Raw genomic sequence first — 26,132 nt, 5'->3', positions numbered from 1 at the left:
TCATGATGTGTGTCTCCATATTCAGTGTCAGCAAACTGGAATTCTAACACTTGGATCTTCCTTTCAAGTGCTTTTAAATGGCCCTTTTTTCCTTTCTTTGCACCACTATTAATGGTAGGTCCTGACCCCTTATGACCGTCTTGTACGTCTCCCATAGGGTCTGAGGGTAAGTCACCAAGCCTTCATTTTCATCAAAGTATTTCTCGGTGGGCTCTTGTAGACCCGCATGGACGCGGGGTATTTTTAAAATATCAGGGACTTAGCACGATTAGCTGGTTGTCACTATGGACAATTGGGCTGTATGCCCCCCAGATTAGGGAGTGAGTAGAGATGCCTCTGGTGAGATGGTTAACCTCTCTAACGTGAGGAAGCTGATGGTATAGGGTGAGTATATTAATGCACGAGAGGCTGCCATGGGCTCTCGAATGGCAAGTTTACCGTTGTGTTGGGGGTTATATGCACACCATGTGTCAACCATGCCGAGCGTCACTGTAAAATTGGCCAATGGCCGATGAGAAGACCTGGTTTGGTAAGAGGGCCAGCGATCGCTGGCGTCGCAGAGGGCAGTATTAAAATGTCCTCCCAATAACAAGCTGCTGTCTGGAAGTTGGAGGAAGAGTCTGATTAGGTCAGAGAACGCTGCGTCATAAAGTTGTGGGGGTAAATAGATGGAGAACGTGTTGAGCGCCATGCCCTCCCACTGTCCCAAAAGCCCCACATATCTCCCATGTGTGTTGGTCCAGCTGTTCTGTAGAATAAGTGATAGTGACTTGAGGACAAGGATGCCAACACCTCTAGAGCCTGTGGTATAACCCATATGTGCTACCATCTTATATCCCCATGTGTCTAGTGCTTGATAAGTGTTCCCCTGAAGGTGTGTCTCCTGCAGAACAACATCTAGTGAGTGTCTCTTGAGGTTCTGTATACCACTCCCCCCCTTAATTTTGTCTCCTAATCCATTAACGTTCCAGGAAAGCATTCTATAGCTATTAGTCGATAATGTGTCTGCCATGCATGCAGTGTGTCAGAGGGCCGTAGAGGGAGTCGAAGTACAAGCCTGTCTCCGGGGCTACGGGCAGTCCCAGCAAGTAGCGGGGCTGATGGTGCGACTACCTTAGCGACCATAGACGTTTATGGGGTGTGGGGTAGAATGGGATCTCATCTAATAATGGGATAGGCCGTAGGTCTAGACAAGAGTATGCACTGCATGTGCTGCTGCTGTGTAAGATATAGGATTTCACAATTAAACTAATGTAACAAAAAAGGTACAATCTGATACAGACATCTAGCCGCAGATTCCTTACCTTTGAACTTCCAGGTGTCAGGCTGGATCCGGAAGATTTTTGATAACAGTACCCCTGCACGTCGATAGGTGGCATCGGTCAACTCTGCATAACGTTGTAGGCGTTGGGTTCACCGTCGTGATGACATCTGCGTCGTCTATATAGGTGCCACCCTGGCGCTCTGACGTCAGTTATTTACTTTCCACACCTGCCAGCGCATATCCGTCAAAGAGAGCTACCCCCTGTCACTTTTTGACAGAATTTTTTGACTTTCATCGAATCCTTTTGGTGTGCTAGGTATGTCTAGTAGGAAAGCCTCGGGGATTAAGCCGTGTGGCGCCTGGCACCATGCCATCTCGGTCACGGATCCCCATTTGGTGCGTCTCTGGTGCCTGGAGCGCGACCACAACAAGAAGTCGTGCTATGATTGCCGGGTCCATGTGCTTTCCCTAAAGCTGATCACGGCCCGGTGTTCGGTGCCACAAAGGTCGCCTCGTCGATCTTGGTTGAGAAGAAGGTCCAAGCACCGCTCCGGGGGGTCTAAGTCTTCTTCCTCGAAGTCCTCACGGTCAGGTAAGAAGCACCATAAGAAGCATTCTTCGACTTTGTCCCGTCCGTCTTGCGTCGAGTCAGAGGAGCCTCTGTGTTAGACCTGGCCCTTTTGACAGGTTTATCCCTAAACTTTTTGCCTTTTGCCTCCTAGTTTTCTGACCCTGTTTTTGTTGGCTATAGGATTCTGGGCACTTTACCACTGTTGATCAGTGCTAAAGTGCATATGCTCTCTGTATAAATTATATGTTTGGTTGTCCATGATTGGTGTATTTGATTTACTGGTAAGTCCCTAGTAAAGTGCACAGTGTGGGCCAGGGCCTGTAAATCAAATGCTACTAGTGGGCTTGCAGCACTGGTTGTGCCACCCACACAAGTAGCCCTGTAAATGTGTCTCATTTGTACCACTGTAGTATCTTTGCGCAACGTTAACTGCCCTGTTAACCTGGTAAGTGCACCCACTTGCCAGATCCACACCTTCCCTTTCCTCCCATGTAAGGCACCTCTCAGGTAAGCCCAAGGTACCCCCATGGGCAGAGTACAGTGTATGTGAAGGGTAGGACATGTACTGGTGTGTGTGACATGTCCTGTCAGTGAAGTACTGTGTATTTTGATTTTCACTATTGAAAGGCTATCTGCCCCATAGGCTAAAATGGGAGTTGTTTTGTAACCTTTTTCAAATATAACTTTCCATATGGACAAAAAAGAAAATTGGAGTTTAGGCTCTCTGAACTCAGAATGTATTAACACACCTTTTGGTGGAGCTGGTTTTTACATTCTGTGTTTGAAATGCCACTTTTAGAAAGTGGGCATTTTCTTACTTTACTATCCTGTGTGCCTCTGACTGTTTGTGTAAATTAGCGTCTGGTGTGGAGTGACAGGAGCTAGGGATGGGCATTCCCTCTAGACAGTCATTGGGTGGGGGTGTTGAGGGGTGCCCTGCCTTGCATGAGTGACTCATTGCTGGTCTGAATAGACCTGGTCTGCATTTAGGGTGGTGGGAGAAGTTTCACTTGCACCTGAGTAGGCAGTGTTTCCTTTTCCCAATGCTGTCTTCTCCCCCTGTGGTTATGCTGCACCAGGGAGGACAGGACTGGTTTCAGAGACCCTTGCCACAAAGAGAACAATTACGTGCTTTGACTTCGCCCTGTCTGTCGCGTGACGAGATGGAGGAGCCTCGGTGTTCAAGGCCCCACTCTGCGGAGCGGGTGTCTTGGTCAGCTCCGCGTTTCCCGCCCTTTCCGGTCGTGACCCCTGCCCAACTAAAAGAATATTATGATGCCATGTGCACCATATTTGGGCGGCCTGATCCTTCCGGCGCGCCTTTAGGCCCGCAGGTTTAGCTGAAGAAAACCCTGTGGGTTCCGCACCTTTGGCTCTGACCACAGCCTCCTCTTTTATCCGGTTCCAGACCTATGCCGGTCGTACCTCTGCGTCCTCCCTTGGAGCCGCATATTACGTAAAGGTCCTTGGCGTCACTGGTGCCGACCGGCTGCACCTCCCCCATAATCATTCCGGATGGCACGGAGCCGGTCGGGCGTCCACCAAAGCCGAGACCGGAACCGGACGGAGCCGTACGGCTCCATGCCGTAAAACCTATCCTATTCTGAAGGGTTAGGCATTGAGGATAAAGATTGGGAGGGTCAGAATCATCCCTTAGATATCCCACAATTCAACCAAGACCTGGATTGGTATGAGAGCCTGAGTGATGCCAGTGGCTTGGACACCTCCCCAGATTCTGTCATGCTGTCTCCCCCTAACCTGGCTACAGAGGAGGGAACTTCATTCACAGTGGTGGTGCATAGGGCTGTGGAGGTCTTGGACCTGCAGCTTCCTATAGTGGCAGTGAAGACTAACTTCTTGACAGAGGTCTTGCAGCCTGGTGTCTCCTTCTCAGAACCCTTGCTTCCTTTCAACAAGGCCTTAACAGATGTTCTACTGGGCACCTGGTCCAAGCCCAGCAAAGGGGCTCCTGTGAATAGAACCATTGCCCACCGCCACCACCTTGCACTGGGCAACCTAGCTTTCCTCTCTAACCACCCCACCCCACCCCCAAGAGCTTGGTGGTCCAAGCCTCAACTCCCCTTTGCGTGTTCCCTTCCACACCCCGGGACAGGGAATCCTAAAGGCTGGTTAGCTTCGGTAAGAAAATCTTTTCTTCCACCAGCCTAAAATTGCGGTCGGTAAACACTGCATGCCTCTTGGGCCGGTACTCCCATTCTCTATGGGATACGATTGGGCAAGTGCTGACCAGAGTCACAGAGGAGGACCGAGCTCTCCTCTCCCAAGCCACGAAAGACGGGAGAGATTTATTTATTTATTTATTTTATTTATATAGCACCTGAATCGACCCCCGAAGGGGTATCTCTGCGCTTCGGATGGGCAACAGGGAAGTAGAGCTACTACAGCAAAATCAGAGACAGAAGAGAGTGGTCTTAAGCTGCTTTCTGAATTGTAGTTGATTGGGGCATTGACTCAAGTGCAGAGGGAGCTTATTCCAATAGCGGGGGCCGGGATGGGAAAGGGCCTTCCCACCCAATCTAGCTTTCTTGACTTGGAGAACTACAATAAGAGACTTAGATCCCGAGCGAAGAGACCTGGAAGGCAGGTAAGGCGTGAATTTCTCTGAAAGATAGGTGGGACCGAGGTTGAATAAAGCCTTATGGATGGTGCAACAAACTTGATGCGGCTAAGTTTGACATACAATGTGGCTTAGATACAACACACTCACTAAGCAGAGCAGTTTCCTCAATGGTGGCTGTTAGGCGCCATTCCTGGTTGAGAACGTCTGGCTTTGCAGGGGATGTCCAAGCTAATCTTATGGACATGACGTTGATGGCTCCCATCTCTTTGGAGACAAAGCAGACTCGGCGCTTGAGCATTTTAAGGACTCGCGGGCTACCGCCAAGTCCTTAGGCACTCTGCACATCATCCCGACCTGTGTCTGCTCTTCGGCCCTTTTGTGGCTACAGAGGGGCTTCCAACTGCTCCAATCCTATTCCAGTTAGGGGACCCCACAAGTCCAGCAACCTCGGTGGGGACGCGGTTCGCCCTGACCCCGTGGGTTGGGTGGCCAGAAGTCAAGTCAAGCCACAGCCCCCACCTCCACAGCAAAATCCTCCTAGTCCGATCTTTCTGAATCCTGGATGCCCAGTTGGTGGCTGGATGTGCCATCACCTCCACCACTGGTGAGATTTCACCTCAGACAGGAGTGCTGCAAATAGTCCGAAGGAGCTACTCCCTCCCCTTTGAGACTACTCCCCCCACCATGCCTGCAACTTACGATCGGCTGACGGAGGATCACCTTGCCTTACTTTGCGAGACTCTCTTGGCCAAGGGAGCCATAGAGAGGGTTCCCAGGCTAGAGCTAGACTGTGGTTGCTATTCCTTTTATTTTCTGGTTCCGAAGAAAGACGGAGGCCTTCGTCCTATCCCAGACCTCAGGGCCCTCAACTGCTTCCTCAAAAAGGTGAAGTTCAAGATGCTCACCCTTGCTCAGGTCCTGTCTGCTCTGGACCCGGGAGACTGGATGGTAGAGTTGGACTTGCAGGACGCCTATTTCCACCCCCGTCCTGCCTGCCCATCATCACTACCCACGTTTTACAGTGGACCACATGCACTTTCAGTTTGTGGTGCTCCCCTTTGGCCTCACCAGTGACCCTCGGGCGTTCACCATGGTGATGGTGGTGGTTGCACTCCATCTGCAGAGATCAGGGGTTTGAGCCTTCCCCTACCTCAACGACTGGTTGTTGAAGGCGGGCTCATCCCAAGTAGTCTTCTTCCACCTCCAGACTACGGCATACCTCCTGCATTCGCTGGTGTTCACTATCAATGTGCCGAAGTCACAACTGACTCCCTCTCAGATGCTCCCTCTTTCATCGGAGCGTTTCTGGACATGGTGCAGTTTCGGGCCTATCCTCCCGAATGGCGAGTCCAGGATACTCTGGCTATTAAACCGATGTTGCAGCCTCTATCCTGGATTTCTGTGAGAATTACTCTGAGGTTGTTGGGCCTCAAGGCCTCCTGCATCCTGCTAGCGGACCATGCCAGATGGCACCTGCGGGTTCTGCAGTGGGACCTGAAGTTTCAATGGGCGCAGCATCGAGGAAATCTCACCGACCTGGTTCAAATATCGGAGGGCACTGTGACCAACTTGCGGTGGTGGTTGACAAATCACAATTGGGTCAGTGGCAGACCCCTCTCCCTTCCCCACCCAGATCTCACCTTGTGATGGATGCGTCTCTTCTGGGATGAGGCGGCCACTTTAGAGAGGTGGAGATCAGAGGCCTCTGGTCTCTGGTGGAAGCCACGCTCCATACCAACATGTTGGAGCTTCGTACGATCTGATTGCCACTGAAAGCCTTTTTGCCGTACCTCAAAGGAAGGTTAGTTCAAGTGTTCACAGACAACCCTACCGCTATGTGGTACTGCAGCAACACAGGTGGAGTGGGGTCATGGACCCTTTAACAAGAGGCCCGGGACTTGGCTGGAACAGCAGAGCATTTCCCTGGTGGTTCAACATATGGCCGGTTCTCTGAACGCCAGAGCAGACAAACTCTGCCGCTGGTGCCTTGCGGATTATAAGTGGCATCTCCATCCGTAGGTGGTGCATGGTCTCTTTCAACAGTGGGGAAAGCCTTGGATAGATCTATTCGCCTCCGAAGAGAGTGTGCAATGTCAGCAGTTTTGTGCATTGGGGTTTTCAAGTTGGCTCTCACTCTGCAACACTTTTCATCATGAGTGTGGCACAGGCCTCCTATATGCATTTCCGCCCATACCACTCCTGCCCAGAGTGCTCAAGAAGATCAGGAGTGACTGGGCCCAAATCATCCTTGTGGCTCCGGACTGGGCACGGAGAGTCTGGTATCCCGAGCTTCTACAGATGAGCATCGATCCTCCGGTCAGGCTGCCTCTTCTGTCGCAGCAGCAGGGGCGGGTCCTCCACTCTCCGCCTCCCTGTGTGGAGATTGAGTGGCAACAGTTGACAGCTTTTGACCTTCCTGATGAAGTATGTGAGGTTATTCTGGCAGCCAGGCTTCCCTCCACGAAGTCGATATATGCCTACCGATGGCAAACATTTTGTAAATACTGTACAGACCAGTTGACTGACTCTTTGTCTGCTTCACTGTCAGATGTCCTTGTCTTTATTCTCTTCTTGGCCCAGCAGGGCTCTGCTCTGGGCACTCTGCTGGGCTACTTTTCAGCCCGGTCTGCTTTTCTTTGGCTTCCTGATCAGCCATCTCTTTTCCAATCACCTCCTGTACAGAGATTTTTGAAGAGGCTTAACCATATGTTCCCCTCTTTCGCCTTTAATTATACCCCGATGGGGCCTTACTTTTTTATGTGTGCACTATTTGAACCTCTGCACAATTGTCCCCTCCGGCTGCTCACTATTAAAATAGCCTTTTTAGTGGCAATAATTTCTGCCAGGAGGGTGATTGAACTGCAGACACTGTCATCTCAGCCTCCTTATCTGACTGACTTTCCAGCCAAAGGTAGTAACGCCTTTCCATCCGGCCCAATCTGTTCGTCTGACCACCTCCTATGCGCCTCTGCATCTTTCCAAGGAAGAAGAGCGTCTCCACTGTCTGTACCTAAAAGGAGCGTTCTCATCCTACCTTGATCATACAAAAGAGTTCTGGGTGGATGACCAACTCTTAATAGGGTACGTGGGAGCAAAGCAGGGAAGAGCAGTTTAGAAGAGGACCATTTCACGCTGGGTCATCCTCTGCATAAAATATGCTATGCCTTGGCAAAGAAACAACCTCCTAAAGGCCTTTAAGCCCATTTTTACCAGGGCGAAAGCAGCCACCACGGCTTTCCAGCGTGCTTTTCCAGTTTCTGACATCTGCCAAGTGGCCACATGGGCAACTCAGCACACTTTTGCCAGACACTACTGCCTGGATTCTCAGGTCCGCAGGGAGGCTCTCTTCGGTTTCTCTGTTCTACAAGAGTTCTTGGTCTGAAACCTTCCCGCAGTCCCTCTTCCGGGGATGGTATTGCTTCGGTATCTGTTCAAAGGTAAGGAATTTGAAGGTAGATGTCTCTATCAGATGTACAAGTTACTTACCTTTGGTAACGCCTTATCTGGGAGAGACATGATCTAGCTGCAGGTTCCTTACTGACTCGCCTATCGTCCCTGTACTGCAGATTGGTTAGTGTCAGGGCTGTTCCCTTTCAGGGTCCTAGTTGTTTTTTGCACACCACAGTCAGTCACTTCATGGCTCAGCACTTCTGGTGTGGAAAGTCGTGAAAAGTACTGACTTTGCTTGCTGGGCTGGCGCCTATATCGACGACGCAGACGTCTTGATGACGTAGAACCTGACGTCTACGACGTCACGTGGAGTCGACCGATGCCACCTAAAGGCACACAGGAGTACTGCTATCAAAAATCTTCCGGGATGCAGCCTGACGCCTGGAAGTTCAAAGGTAAGGAATCTGCTGCTAGATGTCTCTATCAGATAGTTAAGTTTTTGTCTACCAGATAAGGCGTTAACAAAGGTAAGTAACTTGTCCAACAATGCAACTGGGAAACCCAAACCCAGATCTCCCTCCCCTGCATGACGGAGTTAAAACTCCCTGAACCCCCAACTCTATAGAGCGCCTGTCAGGCATACTATAAACTGTAGGAGGCCCTGGTCGTTGCCAAGCGGCCACCTAGCTGACCCTTCCCACTTGAAAGAAGAAATGTTACCACAGTTTTGCCATCATGTGAAGATCTCTAGTATCCAGTCACAGTGTCTGAGCTCTATAAGAGAAGGAGGCAGATGTCTATGTATGCTAGAACTCGGAGTTATACACTAATGACGGACAATTTATAGGCATTGCACTGTCTCAGTGTTGTAGTCTTCACCGCAGACTGATGGGGCTATGCAGCCAAGAGTCATGCATTGTGGTGGGCTGCTACTTATGGCAACTTCGCTGAGAAAATCATGAGGTATTTTATTTCAAGTTCCCTTAAGGCTTATTTGACTTCGAGAAAACTGCATTGTAGATTTGAACATGCAATGTGAAATCTGCAAAAAAGGTGATGTTTAATTTTTTTTAGTTGACTGATGGTGCACTAATGGCTGTTTGACATCATGGTCTCAATAGTTAAAGATGCATGCTATTATTGAACGTGGAGGTGCGCCTGGCTTCGGTGGGGTACACGATGTGCTTGTTTGATAGAGAATTAGTTTGAGAGGCCACTGGGCTGCAATTGCTTGAGAATGAGGTCTTCTATAAAGAGATCAACAGCAGGCCCCGCTGCACTTTCAGAGACCCCTAGTATACGAACTTTGTTCCGTCTTGAGCACCCCTCCAGTCTAGCCTCCAGAGCCGTAGTAGTCGCTTGGAGATCTTTGACCTGACTCTTCAATGTCTTCGCTTCTGTTTTGAGAGTGGCAATTGAATCATTTTGCCTCCTTAAGTCGGGCCCCCATATTGCGAAGATCGGCCCTCATCAGTGTAACTTCCGTTTAAATGGAGTTTATTTCTCTTTCAAAGATGCTACAAACTCCTTGAATCGCTGCCATTATGTCAACGAGGGTGGGTGTTCCTTCCCCAAGGGGAGGTCTGTGCGACTGGAGTTGACGGTTCATTCGCCATAGGTGCTGTGATGGTGTCTTTGGGCAGTGTACATTTGTCCAATCTTCTCTGGTGGGCGCTGCGGGCTCCCCTACTGCCAGTCATTTTACGAGGTCCGTTCCGAGTTTCCCAGCTGGAAGGGTTCAATCCTGCACGAGGGTGGTGGGGCAAGGGATGGGTGTGCTTCAGTGTTCACCGCCTTCTGCCAGGGGCAATGAGTGGACTCCCTGCAACATGTCGATTTACCCTGAGCAAGCCCCCACATCCTCCCGGGTGTGTCTGGGCTATAAGAGCGTAGGTGTGTCTTTATTTTGTCTGATCAGAAGCGTCTTTCTGACCGTAGTGCAGCCAGGCTGTGATTGCCATGGTATAGGTAGCCGGGAGGATGTGTGCTCAGCCACTCACCAGGTGCTCCTTATCGTGGATCTGGGGGGACTTGCGGAGCGACTTCACTGCGCCAAAGAGGCTCGTCAGGAACCAAGTCATCCTAAATTTAGGGATCTGTCATCTACAATGTGCATGGTACATTGTAGTAGGAGGTGTGGGGCGAAAAGTACCATGTTCACTTACCAATATGGTGTCTACAGCACAGTGCGCCGATGAATAGGTTGTACGTGTCTCTTTAATACTCAGCCAAGCGCTCCATGCTCAGCTGTCTCCAGGGGCCCCCGTGGCCTTGGGCCACCGCAAGCTGTAGTACGAGGTCAGGCAGTTACCTCAGGCCGTCGTGGGTTGGGAGGCACGTTGCCCTAGGGGGCCCTTCTCTGTAGCTCAGCGTCACTTGTAGAAAGAGGGTTTCTTGATCAATACAGCAGCAGTGTCATGCGGCCTGGGGCAGCAACGCATCACATAGACCAAGAGCATACTAATTAGGGGCCATTGCGTGATAATTTGGTCCATCGCTGGACAGTGTACTATAGCTCAGCCAGGGTCGAGTATCTATGGTGAGCCTCATGGGCAGCGTGAGTAAGAGAAGCCTGCGTTGGGGGCCACTATGTGTGGGTCTGACACTCGATACACAATACGTTCTCAGCGCTGAGTCGGGCCTGATCTTTGTAATAAGTCCTGCATATCCAAGGCTACGACCAGGGAGGCTCACCCATGATGCCGTCCTTGACTCAGCTGCCTCCGTCTCCAGTGCTGCCAGGGTCAATGCAAGGGCTGCAGCGCCGCCAATCTCCAGAAGTCACTCTGCTCCATGTGCAGCTTTCCTCTCTAGGCATGCTTGTCTCTGGTGCTGTGCGGGTACGCAATATTGTAGCTTCATCTCAGTTCAAAGGCTCCACCTCTCCATTCGGTGCAGACTCAGTTCAGAGCCTCAATACGTTTATTTTCTGCATTGTCACGATGAGCAGATATTGAAGTGCAGTTTTTCTGTCACGGCTGACAGATAAATTAGCGGATGGTTTTGGGTTTAGTTGGCGGTGACAGGAGCCACGTCAGAAAGTGCCCATCTTACGCGACAGTTGGCCACGCCCCAGCACCTTGTGCCTTTATTCGCTGTATCGACTTCAGGCTTCAAAATTGAATATCTTTGGCTCTACTGATTGGGATTTTGTTTGGTATCATTTTATGTATTAAAATGTACTCTGTTTTTCTAAAACTGGTTTTGGATTTTTCATGTGGTGTTTTATTTCTGTGTGTGTACTGCATACATATTTTACACTTTTCCTCCAATTTAAGCCTGGCTGCTTTGTGCCAAGCTACCAAAGAGTCAAGCACAGGTTAAGTTAGTGACTGTTTGTGCGACACCCTGCCAAGGATTGTGGTTGTTGCCTGAGTGGGGCTTCCACCCCCCCCCCCCCCCAACCAATAACCCAATTTCTCACACAATCCCAATCTGGAAGCCTGTTTGATAGAGAAATTACAGGTTATTCTCTTCCACCTAATGATGTCTACGTTCTGGTAGTATTTATTTAAAGATTGTAGTCACTATCCAACAGGTCAATGAACATAGAATCTTTAGGATTGTTAGGATTACCTTTTTAGGTCTCGCCTACGCAGCGCGCATGCGCTGCATAGGAGACCTTTAGTAATCGATTCAGTTTTGGCCCCAAAACGTGCCAGCGTTGCATTGCTTTCAATGGCAACGCGTGCACGTTTGGCGATTCCCTTGCGGGAGCAGGCTTTACAACCATCTGGTTTTAATTAACATATGGTTCCTGCTCGCTCCCACAAGGGAAACAGACCCAGGCCCCCTCCTCTTTCCCTCCCCCTGCTGCCTCCTCCTCTTCTCGTCAGCGCGAGGCGCGCACGCTTTTTTCTACTTACAGGTGGGAGGGCTGTGCCTTGGGCCCCTGAAGGGGAACAGCCCCTGGAAAAGGTGCACTGCTGCTGCCATCTGCCCTCTGTAGGTGCTTAATGTCGGGGAAGCTTGCACTGCTGATGCCCACGCTGTGCTGGTTGTTAGTAAAACTTGGTAGAAACCTTTTCACTACAAAGCACGATTAGTGCTTTGGAACAGCCATCCATTTCACTTTCAAATTAACATTCACAAACCACTTCTAAACAAATCCGTCAACAACCCTCTTCCAAACGCACACCATGAAACTCTACTCACAACACACACAACCAAATAAAAACTGCTCGGAATAAACAAGCGCCACGATGCCATACTAGCAGCAGAGAGCGCTATGCAAATGCCCATAAGCTAAAACATCCAAAACGACTGCATTACCAATGCCTTTTCATAGTTTGATGTCATTACTCCTGTGCAACTATTCATCGCTTTCATCGTCATTTCTGTGAAGGACATTTTGTTAATACTCTCCATCCGCGCCCCACAGTGCGTATCTTACGGCCCTCTCTGTTCTGGAATAAACACAAAGCTGATGTATGCTTACTCTTGGTTCCCCCGGCTCGTTTACACGTCTCCGTTAAAACGCGCCTCCCCCTTCACCCCTCACCAAGACTGCGCACGTTTTAAATCATTGCAATAATCATCATAATATTATTTAGGCCACCAATAAAATGGCAAAGAACGGCAGAGAAGCCAAAGTGGGCGTCGCTGGCATGGCTTATACAACGCGGTGCGATTCTAGGCACTTTCACATCAAAATGATACGTTCGTAGCTGTGGCGCGCAGGCTGATGGAAGCAGCCAATGATGAAACGAATGCAGAAAAGACTAATATTATTTGCCAAAGATCACAAGTGCGCGTCAAATGGGAAATAGGAATTTGAGCGAACTATCCTAGTTTCATAGAGGGTAACTTGTCCGCTAGAGGCCAGGATTGCAGGCGATGTAATTACCAGTAACAATTATTGTTTTTTTGTACATATACCACAATGTTCAGAGCGGCATATGGGTCTCTTCACATTATGCATCGGTGTGACAATTGGGCTTAATCCGGGCCCCTAAAGCTATAAGAATGGCTTGGGCGGCAGGTATGAGTCGTTTTCAGTGTACACTGAATTAACAAACTACTGTTGCTGTGCTCATCTCTTAAATAGACAGACAGTGCAACCATTTGCCAGACTGTCTTACGCTCCGGTGTGGACGATGAAGTCCCAGTGCCAAGCACTGCAAACAACGGGCTCAAATTGAGCACTGCAGGATGCTACCCTATGGATACACGGGATCCCGCTTCACTGGAGATAGGTGCATGCACAGATGTCCACAGTACAGACACCGCCGCACGCTCAGTGCGTACAACGTAAACACACGTTTCACACTCAAGTGTACAAGAGACGGACCCAATGTCAGAATGTCGGCTGAAGGATGCCGTGAGAGCACAAAGAGACAGAATGGGGTCTCACTCAATCCCTGGGGGTGCGAGGGGCGTTGGTGGCCCGGCTAATCTTCAAGGGTCTGGAGACAGAGAGTCATTTGGGGGGAAGCCGAGCAGACGGAGAGGAAGAAGGTCTGCACAAGGCTTTAGGCCCGGGCCTCCCCGGACACTCGAAACCAGCTCTCTAAGCCCGACGCTCTGCTTCGGGGTGAGTGATGCGCTAATGCTATTGGGCCTCAGATAAGGGAAGGATGTTTTGGTTGGTGGGAGACTCCAGGGGGGGGGCTGATATTTCTTCAAGGGAGGGCACCCAACTCCCACGCTGTCTGCTGGCACCGCTGCTGCATACATGTCACTTATCCATCCGCATGTGTTCCCTTGTTTGCTGGTTTTCATGTGCCCGTGATCTGTTGAATAAGTCCCTGCGGTAAAACAGCTCGACAGGCTTTGCTCCTGCTGCATATATGGTAAAGAGGGCAAGCCATCCAATTAACAGGGATAGCCGAGCCAGAGCCAAGTTTGGCACCAGCATCTGAAAGAGACCCGTTACTGATAGATTCCTTACCTTAGAATATTCCCCAGGCGTCAGTCTGGATCCGGAAAGATTTCTGCTTAGTAGTACCCCTGCGCGCCAGTAGGTGGCGCCGTGCGGCTCCACGCCCGTCACTGGCGCCGTGCGCGCCGGGATTACGTCACGGAGGCTACTTAAGCGCCACCCATGCGCGCTGACGTCAGTTCTTTCTTTTTCCACACCGAAAGCGCAGATCTGGATTGAGCACGTCCCTGGTCAATTTTTGACCACTTTTTTGAGACTTTTGTCTCCTTCTCTTGTCTCCTGGTGCACGTAGGGATGCCCGGCTTTAAGTCTTGTGGGTTCTGCCGCCGTAATATGTAGGTGGCGGACCCCCATGATGTCTGCCTCTACTGCCTGGAGACCGACCATGACTCCCGGGATTGTCGGGACTGCCGGGCCATGACCCCGAAGGCCTTGCGGGAGCGGTGCCGGAAGTTGCTGGAGGTCCGGCACTCCTCTCACCGCCGCTCCGGGTCCAGGGGCCGTTCGCGGGCCCGCTCGCGGGACCGGATCCATCGCGCCTCAGACTCTAAGTCTTCACCTTCAGATTCCGGTAAGCGACGCCATAAGAAGAAGTCGAAGAAGTGCGTTCACTCTCCGACGTACCCCTGTCGCTCCCCGGAAGCGAATGAGGGGGACAGGGGCTCCGCCCCTGTGGCTCCTCCAGAGTATGGGAGTCCCGCGGCCTACCCGCTATTCCCGGGTCCGTCGGCGACTCCTGAACAGATGCAAGAGTTTCTTGCTACCATGGACCGCCTGTTTGGGCCTCGGGCTCCCGCCAGCGCGCCTTCGGGCCCCGCGGTCCCCGCAGTCCTGTGTCCAGATCCTGTTGACCTGGCGGCACCGCCTCCGGCGCCCGCCCCGGAGCCACTGGATCCAGCACCTGTGGGTCCGGCGCCACAAGGTGTAGCACCGCTGGTTCCGGCCCCGGCGCTGCCCTTGGCTCCGGCCCCAGCGCCGCCCCTGGCTTCGCCACAGGTGCTGCACTGAGTGCCGTTTATCCCACCCCTGCCCCGGTTCCCGTACCATTTCGTTCCGATATGGGATCCTCATTGGGGTGCGGTTCTCGGTCAGCCCCGGCCAGCGCCGCAGGCCCCCTCTCCGGCTCCGGTCCTGCCGCCGCGGCCGGCTCCTTCTACCCCGGAGCCGGATAAGGACTGGGACGGCTCCGAGGACCTCCTTGCACGGAGTGTGACTCCGAGCAGGATTGGGTGGATGACCTTCAAGATGCGGGTGAACTTGATGTGTCTTCTGACCCGGGGTTTGCCTCCCCTCCGCCTACTATGGAGGAGGGTGCTTCCTACACTATGGTGCTGCGTCGAGCTGCGGAGGCTCTCCATCTCGACCTCCCTCTGGTGGCCCTTTAGACCAACCTCCTTACGGAGGTGCTCCAGACATCGTCGGAGCCACTGCTTCCTTTTAATGAGGCCCTTACCGAAGTCCTCTTGGGCACTTGGTTGCGGCCGGCCTCGGGGGCACAGGTGGATAAGAACGTCGCTAGGCGTCATCGCCCGGCACCTGGTGACCCTGCCTTCTTGACGACTCACCCCACGCTGGAGAGCCTGGTCATTCAGGCCTCGACGTCGCAGAGTGCCTTTCCCACGGCTCCACCGGATAAGGACTCTAAGAAGCTGGACCAATATGGCAAGAGGTTGTTCTCCTCAGCCAGCTTGGGGTTGCGGTCGGTTAATACCGCCTGCTTGTTGGGCCGTTACTCCCATGCCGTGTGGGATACGGAAGCAGAGGTCCTGCCTCAGTGTTCTGAAGAGGTCCAGGCCGTCCTTTCCCAAGCGATTGCGGAGGGCAATGATGCGGCGAAGTTTGCCATCAGGTGTGGTCTGGACACGGCTGATTCCTTGGGCAGGGCGATTTCCACGACCGTCGCGTTGCGGCGTCATGCCTGGTTGCGGTCTACCGGGTTCTTGCTTGATGTCCAGAGTTCGTTCATGGACATGTCTTTTGATGGCTCTTGCCTCTTTGGCGACAAGGCGGACAGTGCCCTGGAGCGCTTTAAGGACTCACGGGCTACGGCTAAGTCTTTGGGTCTTTCCGCTAAGAGACCAGCAACGCCTGGGTTTCGTTCCTTTCGTGGCCAGGGTAAGGGCGCCCAGTCGCGCTCCTCCACCAAGCCCGTGCAGAACCTGCCTCAGCGTGGCCGCGGACGGGGCTTCCGCAGGGGTGGGTCTAATAACCAGCGGGCGGGGCAGTCCACCTCCGCACCCGCTGCTTCCACCTTCAAGCCTTCCTAATCCGAGCTTCAGGGGGCACCCCACGCCGGTTGGAGGCAGGGTCCATCACCACCTCCACCACTGGCGCGGTATCACTTTGGACATGTGGGTGCTGCAGCTAATTTGCCAAGGTTACTCGCTCCCTTTTCTGTCCTCCCCTCCAGCCATGCCACCTCGGTACCACCGCATGTCGGGGGATCACTTGGCTCTTCTCCGTCAGGAAGTCACAGCCCTCCTGCCAAGGGGGCCATCGAGTACATTCCCAGTCAGGAAGTAGGGAGTGGTTGCTATTCCCAAGACTTTCTGGTCCCCAAGAAGGACAAGGGGGGCCTGCACCCCATCTTGGGCCTCCGGGACGTCAATCGTTTCCTCCGGAAGGAGAAGTTCAAGATGCTGACTCTGGCTCAGGTCCTGTCTGCCCTAGACCCTGGAGACTGGATGGTAGCGTTGGACTTGCAGGACGCTTATTTTCACATTCCCGTCCTGCCGGCCCATCGGCGTTACCTGCGGTTCACGGTAGGCCAGGAGCATTTTCAGTTTGCCGTGCTCCCCTTCGGCCTTACCAGTGCCCCTCGGGTGTTCACGAAAGTGATGGCGGTGGTCACAGCTCATCTGTGCAGGTCAGGGGTGTCAGTCTTCCCCTTCCTCGACGACTGGCTGTTGAAGGCGGGTTCGCCCCAGGCAGTTGTCTCCCACCTCCAGACTACGGCCGACCTCCTGCATCTGCTGGGGTTCTTCATCAATGTGCCGAAGTCGCACCTGAGTCCCTCTCAGAAGCTCCCTTTCACCGGAGCGGTTCTGGATTCGACGCTGTTTCGGGTTTATCCTCCCGAACAGCGAGTCTGGGATATTCAGGCTCTGGTTCCGCTCTTTCAGCCTCTATCCTGGGTTTCAGTCGGGATGACCCTCCAGCTTCTGGGCCTGATGGCTTCCTGCATCCTGCTGGTGCCCGCATGCCAGGTGGCATATGCGGGCTCTGCAGTGGGACCTGAAGTTCCAGTGGGCGCAGCATCAGGGCAACCTGTCCGATCATGTCCATATCTCGGAGGGCACTGCACGGCAATTGCAGTGGTGGCTCACGAATCGCAATTGGGTCAATGGCAGATCCCTCTCCTTTCCCCAACCGGAGCACACAGTAGTGATGGATGCGTCCCTCCTGGGTTGGGGAGGCCACATGGGAGAGGTGGAGATCAGAGGCCTCTGGTCTCCAGCGGAGTCCCGGCTCCATATCAACCTTCTGGAGCTGTGGGCGATCCGGCTTGCGCTGAAGGCATTCCTTCCCTCTGTCCGGGGAAGTGTAGTGCAGGTGTTCACGGACAACACCACCGCCATGTGGTATTGCAGGTGTGGTCGTGGACCCTATGTCAGGAGGCTCTTCGCCTCTGGACATGGCTGGAACATCAAGGCATTACCTTGGTGGTTCAAACCCTGGCAGGTTCTCTGAACGCCAGGGCGGACGAACTCAGCCGCCGGTGCTTGGTGGATCACGAGTGTCGTCTGAACTTGGACGTGGCGCAAGGTCTCTTTCTGCGACGGGGAGAGCCTTGGTTAGATCTATTCGCCACCGAAGAGGACGTGCAATGTCATCAGTTCTGCGCGTTGGAATTTCCAAGGCGGCACTCGCTCAGAGACGCTTTTCGTCTCGAGTGGAGCTGTGGTCTGTTGTTTGCCTTTCCGCCTATACCACTTCTGCCCAGAGTGCTGAAGAAGATCATGCGCAACCGGGCCTAAGTTATTCTTGTTGCTCCGGACTGGGCTCGAAGTGTATGGTATCCCGAGCTACTCAGTATGAGCATCGATCCCCCGATCCGTCTGCCTCTTTGGGAGGATCTTCTTTCGCAGCAGCAGGGGACGGTCCTCCACCCGAACCTGTCCAGCCTCCACCTCCATGCTTGGAGATTGAGCGGCGACAGTTGACACCTTTCGATCTTCTGATGTCATCCTGGCAGCCAGGCGTCCCAAAACGGTGTACGCCTGTAGCTGGAACAGATTTGTGGCATGGCGCACAGCTAAGACTGTGGATCCCCTCTCTGCCCCTCTTTCTGAGGTTCTGCTGTCCCTTCTCTCTTTGGCCCAGCAGGGCTCTGCTCTGGGCACTGTTAAAGGTTATCTTTCGGCCATCTCTGCCTTTCTACGGCTTCCAGATCAGCCATCTCTTTTTTTTTAAGTCCCCGGTTGTTAACCGTTTTCTTAAGGGCATTACGCATACGTTCCCACCTGCGCCCTTCATATTGCCTCAGTGGGACTTGAATCTTGTCTTGACTTTTCTGATGTGTGCTCCCTTTGAGCCCCTTCATAACTGTCCCTTAGGTCTTCTTACTCTCAAGACGGCTTTCCTGGTAGCTATCACCTCTGCCAGGAGAGTGAGTGAACTCCAGGCTCTTTCTTCCAAACCTCCTTTCCTTTCTGTTCATCCGGACAAGGTGGTTCTGAGGACACGTCCTTCTTTCTTGCCAAAGGTTGTCACGCCCTTCCACATTGGGCAGACCATCACTTTGCCCACCTTTTTTCCGCCTCTGCATCCTTCAAGGGAAGAGGAGCGGCTCCACAGTCTGGACGCAAAACGTGCGCTCGCATTCTGTCTGCGGCGTACACAGCAGTTCCGGGTGGATGATCAGCTCTTTGTTGGCTACGTGGGTGCCACAAGAGGTCGGGCTGTGCACAAACGGACCATCTCCCGGTGGGTCATTCTGTGCATCAAAGCATGTTACTCCTTGGCCAAGAAGGAGCCTCCTGTGGGACTGCATGCCCATTCGACCAGGGCAACTGCAGACATTACTGCCTTGGGACGTGGTGTCCCCTTGCAGGATATTTGTCAGGCTGCTACGTGAGCCTCACTGCACACGTTTACCAAGCACTACTGCCTTGACAGTCAGGTCCAGAGAGACGGCTTCTTTGGCTGTTCTGTGACTTTCTGGTGTGCTCTTATTCGCAGACCCACCACCGGGGTTGGCATTGCTGGGGTATCTATTCTAAGGTAAGGAATCTATCACTAACGTGTCTCTTTCAGATGCATAAGTTACTACTTGTGTAATGATATATCTGTAAGAGACATTAGTTAGTGATAGATTCTTTACCGCCCCACCCATCCTCCCCGTTCTGTGAACTGATTACTAGGGTTGAGGTCATCCCCTGTTAGGGCCCTAGTTTTATGCACCAAAGGTCAGTTTCTCACATGACTCTGCGTTTTGGCGCGGAAAGTTGTGTACAGAACTGACGTCAGCGCACATGGGTGGCACCTAAGTAGCCTCTGTGACGTCATCCCGGCACGCACGACGCCAGTGACGCGCGCAGAGCCGCACGGCGCCACCTACTGGCGCGCAGGGGTACTGCTTAGCAGAAAACTTTCCGGATCCAGACTGACGCCTTGGGAATATTCTAAGGTAAGAAATCTATCACTAACTAATGTCTCTTACAGATATATCATTACACAAGTAGTAACTTGTGCTTTAAGAGCCAGGGCCAGACTGGGAACCCAAAGCAGCCCTGGCAAATTTTGTCACACCAGTCCGCTTATGGTTCACAAATATTTCTAGATCTGGATATAAAAATCCAGCATAGATTTGGAAAACAAAGTCGCTGGAGACCGATGTTTCTGGGGTTTGCGTTTTGGGGGACAGATGTTTCTGGGCCTGGGGTTTGCGTTTTGGGGAGACAGATGTTTCTGGGGTTTGCGTTTTGGGGGGTACCACAGCTTTGAAATGTTTTTGAGCCTTGCATTGGTACAGCGTCATTTAATTAATGTTGGAGATTATAAAGCAGCGGTCACATCTGTTGATGGGTTTACGGCCCCCCCCCCCCCTTTTATCCAAGTACTATATTCTTTCAGTCGGCGGTGGTTTGCTTGTAATATGTCTGCTCTGCTGCTCAGGTAAGATGTCATTCCTTTTGCAGTTTCAAATATGATTTGACGTGGTTGCTGTCTGCAAAGTTGCCGTGACAACCAAAAACTTGTCTGGGTTTGTCTAAACAAGCAGTATATTCTTGACCTGGCTGCTTTTAATCAGTGTTTACCAACATGGCTCGTAAATACAACTGTGGCTGGCATTTGGTGTGGTCTGTGAGCTGAAGGGGAGGCAGTGATAAGTGCAGAAGGCTCGGTGATGTCGGCGGAGTTTCATGTGTGTGTAGGTGTGCAGCCTTGGCGCTGCATCAGACACTCATCACACCTAAGGCTTCAACCTGTGATGCCCACTTGCTGCTCCAAATCACGCGCGTGTGAACCCATCTCACTTATTAACACTATTATTCACAGCCACCTGTGACTGCCGAATACCTTTTGAGCCATATCTGACGTGGGCTGCAAATGGCACGACTAAGGTCATGTGTGTTTGACGGGGGGTCACCATTCTAAACTTTTGCCTAATGTTCTGATGATCATAGATGTTGTAGCACCCAGGATAATGTGTTGCATGGCTAAAAACGTATAAGGTCCCAAAGGCGAGACCTATTGGCTATGCCAATGCTTGTTTGAAAATCTGGATGAAATCGATTGTTTCCATGTAAAATCTAGGAGTTCAAAACAATTGTGTGAACAGCTTCAGCCAAAACAGGGGATCCTGTTTAAATAGGTGGATTGGTACTCCATTCGTACCGGGGCACTTAATTCATGGATTATTCGAAGCGCTTCTTCCACTTTTATTACAGTTATCTCAGTCTGATTGTCTAAGACATTTGCATTACTCCTGTTGTTTGGATTATCATTTACTAAAGGAAGCTGAGAGCCATTATAAATGGATGGCATTATCCATCCATTGATATGCCATCACTTGATTTGTTATATGTAGTAGGATATTGGATGTTAGGGACTTAATAAAACATCAAAATTTGCTGAAATCTATGTATTGTGTAAATGCATTCATCTCCTACCAGCCACGACAGTCCAAGAAGGCACCTTTTGTGTCCCACAAAAGATTTTTCCCGACCTGTGATTATGCCACCAATACCACATTCTCGCCTATCCCTGCGCAAAATCCTTAGTTACCTTTCTTCCATGCTTTCGACACGGATCTGGAGCTCTTTCTCTCAGAGAGTTTTTGCACATAAGCACTCCAAATTCTCAAAAAATTCAAAAATTGCAGTACTAGGTTGTCTCTCCCAAAGCGTTTAGGCTTTAAGACCTTTAGTGACTGCAAGGGGCAGATATCCAACCCTGACCTGTGCCATGTTCTAAGTCATGTGAGTCTTGCTTCAGTATGCTCCCCAAGTCAATAAAGGAGAGGGAGGCAAAACTTTTCATGGCACTGGCCTGTCCCTACAAAAGAGGTGGATGTCACACCTGGGTCCGCTCAAGGTCACCATGATTGTCAGGGCCTCTGGAATCATGTGATTCTGTAGCTGGGGCGTTTTCCCGCATAATTATGAATGTTCTGTATTTTTCACGTAATCCATCATTTGCTGCATAATTTGTAGATGTTACCATTTTTGTTGTCTACCTCAAATGGATTCAAGTTACTCAAAATGCGGCAACATGTGGTGCCGCATATTGGAAGGCCGTTCACAAAAGTCAACTTTTACTTATTACTGCAGTTGAGTGTTAAACTGTTACTAATGAGGTGGAACCTTTACCCAGACAGTGTTAACATGTAAGAAAGACAAAATAATGCAATAATGTTGTCACAAAAAATGCCACGTTATGCCACATACTTTGCTTTTCTTGCCACATAATTTTGTCAATGCTCCTGCATAATCTGATCCTCTTCTGTCGATTCTTTTCAGTGACATCTATGCCACCTTATCCTGACTGGGTGTCATGCCCATGTGCACGCCTTTTGTGCCAACTTTGTAGTCTTTTGGAGCTGCCCCTTCATCCTCCGGCTCCAGCCAAATCCCTCTCTCCACGGCAGTCCAATGGTATGCGGTGGGAGTGGCACAAATGGCTCCATGCCTGAAGTCGCCAGTGTGGTGTCCCCAAACGTTTTGAGCCAACCTATCACCACTGCTGCCTCCTACAGGATCAGAGCCAGTGCTCTACATGCAAGAGCACAGATCCAGCAGAGAAGCCCAAAGATTACAGGAGGAAGATGGGTATCTCCAGGAAACTGTTCTCTCCTATTGCCACACTATCCCATATGTTTTTGATCAGATTCTGCTGGGTTCTCTTTGGCCAGTGGCCTCGATACATCACCTGACCTGAGAGAGAGATGGAGTTTCCTTTGGGGCTTCCTCCTCATCAGGGTTCATCTTTTCACTCTGTGGTGAGGAAGGCTGTAGAGGTTCTGAAGTTACCCCTGCTCCCAACTGACACAAAATGAGCTCACCGAGGTTCTTAGGCCTTGTGTCCCAACCCTGAACCGTTGCTCCCTTTCAATAAGACCTTACTAGACCAGTAGTGCCAGCAAGGGAGAATCCTGCTTCACCAGTAAATAGATTAGTAGCAAGGCACTGTCACCCTTCCCCTGGGCACCTCCACTTCTTGTCCAACCACCCTTCCATGGAGAGCTTGGTGATTCAAGCTTCTTGCACTCCGGGACAGGTCTCAGGAACTTTCTCATCCTCTCTGTTGGGCAGAGTCAAAACTTCTGGGGACTGGGGCAAGAAAAGTATTTCACCACTCTAGAGAAAGATTTCTATCTGAGAAATTGTGAAGCGAGCACCAATTTACCTTGGTGCATATTGCTCACCTGTCTCGGATACATATCATAAATGCACTTTCCTAAGAAACTGGGTCTCCCATCTCTTTATGTTTATTGAATACTAAAATATGGAAGCCGAGCATCGTTTACGAAATGCCGCCCATTGCCACTATAAGTCATATCTGTAATGTTATTCATATAAAAGTAAAAGACTGTCACTGTTGACTGACTGATACATTTCACATTTGCTACAGTCATCAATAAAGTTTGTTATACACTCCCAAAAAAAAATAAAAAAAAAAATATGGAAGCCGAGGGCATACCCATTCAAAAACTTCTCACTCCTCTTTGGTTTATAAAATATCTTAAATTAAATCATTTTAAACCTGGCATTATGTGACCCTAACGAGGAGTCCCCTTATGCTGTTGCACTTTGTTTATAAGTCAACTTTCTCCCCAGTTCTTCTTCCCATTTAGCCAGTAGAGGGGTATTGTCTGTCTTGGACTGCTGGATAATGCAAGATAGAGTTTTTAGCCTTGGTATGTGTTAATAGGTGTTGTAGGGGGGTGTGGATGGGCAGCTCTGCGTTACGCTGCAGCCAGATAAGCATAATATGTTGACTCAGAGCTGCATGGGCCAGAAACTAACCTATTGGTAATTGTGTGGTCTGCCGCAGCTATTCAAAAAATAGCTCCTGATAGTCATCAAATAAATAACCAGCCGTATCAATACCTGCATGGGACCAAATGTCACTCTTTACTGCATCACCTCATTTATACATTGCGGTGCACATTTATAATGGCAGCTCACGGGCCTATGCCAGGTCAGAATTAGGGCAAGCGAGGGACTTCTTCCAACAGCACTTGACAGCCTTCAGCAGCTGGGATCGCTGTTGCAGTTTACTTCCAGTCTTAAACATATAATGTAATAACTGAACTCTAACTTCAGGCCATGCAATATAAGGCAGCTCTGGTAGGTGCTCACACCCCAACCGTTTCGCAGCCCAATGCAACTGGGCCGCCAGATAATATTTCTCAGTCCGGGCCGGCAAAGGCACACCTCTGAATCGGACATTGTAATTTGCATATTATTCCTCTGATCACCCCAGATCAGTTTGAGCAGTAAATTGTTTCGTTTCCAAGAAAACCCACGAGGCACTACTTCAGTGACATAGGCAAACAATTATAAACGTTGAGGTAAGGTAACCATCTTAGATAGGGCTAACCTGCCCATTTTGGAAAGGGTCTGCTGATTTCATGGCCATGACTAACATCCTACTCAGATTTACCATAGTCGTGTACTGAAAGGAATCTCTGATTCCCAGATAGCAGAAGGACCTCAGCCACCAGTTCAATGGCACCCCGATAGTAGCATGATCCTTTAGAGGGAATAAGCATGATTTATTTTTCTTGATTAGAAGACATGAGTGGGCCCCAATTCTCTCGAAGTGCTCATGTAACACCCTAATATGTGCAGTGGGGATATGGACATAAAACTATAGGTTGTCTGCATAACACGATAAGACGAACGTATGCCCTTTCAGGGATACTCCTATGTGGTTCCCCTTTCCTAAGCCTAGTCGGCAGGGGTTCCACTGCCAAACCAAATAATAAGGGTCACAGAGGGTATCCCTGTTGCTGGCCATGCTGTATAGTGAAGACATATGAGACAACTCTACCATTTCATGCTGTAGTATTGGGGCAATATGTACAGTAAAGGGACCTAAGCACTGGATCCCACTCCTTTCCCCATCTCTTGCATCACTACTTGTAAATAATCTCTTCTCAGAGTGTTGAAAGCCTTTTACGCATCAATTGCAGCGATCGCAGGGTCACGGCATCCCAACAAGAGGTTGTTCACCAAATAGTGTAACCTTGTTAAATTCAGTGATTGTTCTGAATGTGAGTCCAGATAGCAACGGGGATAGTCTATATGCTAACAGATTTGCCAGGATCTTATAAAACAGATTTAACATGGATAATGGGCTGTACGAACCCATGTCCAGTGGCACTTTTTCCAGTTTCTGCACGGCAATAAACAAGGCCTCAGATATAGTTGGGGTAATCTCTCCACCTCCCTGGCTGTCTGGCAAACCTTCAGAAGGCGTGGGCCAAGTATTGCTCCATTGGTGACATAGATCCCCTGGGAGGCATCTCTCCCCCGAGCCAAACCCTTCTTTGCAGTTTTTACTTCCTCAACTGTTATGGGCGAATCCAATGTTAGTGTCTGGTCTGGTATATGTCTTAGCAACCAAGTGTTACAAACATATCTTTTCTGGCAAACCACACTGTGAGCATTACGTTTCTCGTAAAAGGAAGCATAATATGCACACAATGCATTATTCACTTCAAACTGAGTGGCAACAATCAATGAGGTGAGGCGATAGGTGGAAGGCAGACATTGGTTATCGGTTTCCAGTCTGATTTAGATAATCTGGCCAACCATTGCACCCCTTTATCATCTTTGCCATGTTCCCTACCAATGTATTCCCTGTAGCGATGGAGGCCCAGTCTATCTAGTGTCTCACTGTAGTCTTGCTTCGCCTTGGTCACCTGAGCTGGGATGAGGCATTAGTGGCCTCTTAAATTTCCAAGGTTATTAAAGTATTTTCCAACTTAAACCACACTATGAGTCATATCTATGCATGTGCCCCTAACTGTCACATTAAAGACATCCCATTCCGCACTGGCATCCCCAGCAGTACCCTCATTTTTATTAAAAAACTGAATGATAGCCGTCTGGAGCACCTCTCCATATGATGCATCGAGTAGAGCTACCGGCTGCAGCCGCCACATTGGGATTCTGCTAATGTGCACCTCCCACGTAAAAAACAACTTTTAGGGGTCATGATCCAACAATGTTTTCCACAAATATTGGGAGTGAATTAACATTCACCTTCTTATCATGGAATTTTCTGTGCTACCTATTAATCTGCAAATATATATCTATATCTATCTATCTATATATATATATATATATATATATATATATATATATATATATATATATAATACACATGGAGTTCTGATTAGAAGAGCAGGTCAGGTAGGCACAGGCTTGCTTTTTCTTGTCTCTTTGTAACTATGCTGGAGAAAAGCTGTGAGTGCAGTTAAATGAAGGACAATAACTTTTCCACATTTTTCATGATTGTTACAGATGTACAACAAGCTGACAGATGTAGAAGTTCTCAGCGTGGATTATGTAAAAACTGTGCTTAAAAAAGATTTTCCCCACGCTAACACTCAAGAGATACTGGGTGTTAAATCTGAATATGGAGAAAAAATGAAGGTGAGCCAATTGGCATTGTACATAATTTATGCAAATATCTTGCAAATGCACCAGGCGAGCAGTCTTAAAATTCAGGAAATTGATCTTTAAAAAAGACAGCACGAGTAAATCAAAAGGTGTGATGATTAAATGACTTAAGGTGATAAAAACGCATGCGAAATCAGGAATCTCTTTGTGACTGGTGTTGAATTACTGCACCTAATTATTTTCGTTCTTCAATTTCTCAGATTAACATAGGAAATCGTGTAAAGAGGGAAAGTATAAGCTTAAACAATGAAAAGCTGACATAACAGCAAACGAATGGCTATAACTTTATGAACTTTTTGGGGGGGAAA

At 50.1% G+C, this 26,132-nt stretch overlaps 1 protein-coding gene across 2 annotated transcripts in view; it reads left to right on the top strand.

Annotated features, from left to right (window-relative positions):
* Positions 1-26,132, top strand: part of UGGT2 (UDP-glucose glycoprotein glucosyltransferase 2) — a 1,472,699-nt gene that overhangs the window by 678,425 nt on the left and 768,142 nt on the right. Inside the window, exon 16 of one of the 2 annotated variants that reach the window (XM_085622546.1) lies at positions 25,666-25,797. The exons of the other annotated variant lie outside the window; for it this stretch is intronic. Within the exon in view, the coding sequence (XP_085478672.1) occupies positions 25,666-25,797 (132 nt within the window). The remainder of the gene's footprint in view (positions 1-25,665; positions 25,798-26,132) is intronic. 2 annotated transcript variants of the gene reach the window in all.

The sequence above is a fragment of the Triturus cristatus genome, chromosome 8 (genome assembly GCF_964204655.1).
Source record: "Triturus cristatus chromosome 8, aTriCri1.1, whole genome shotgun sequence".
NCBI lineage: Eukaryota > Metazoa > Chordata > Amphibia > Caudata > Salamandridae > Triturus > Triturus cristatus.
Note: the sequence above shows the minus strand (reverse complement) of the source record. Positions and strands in the feature narration are given on the sequence as shown.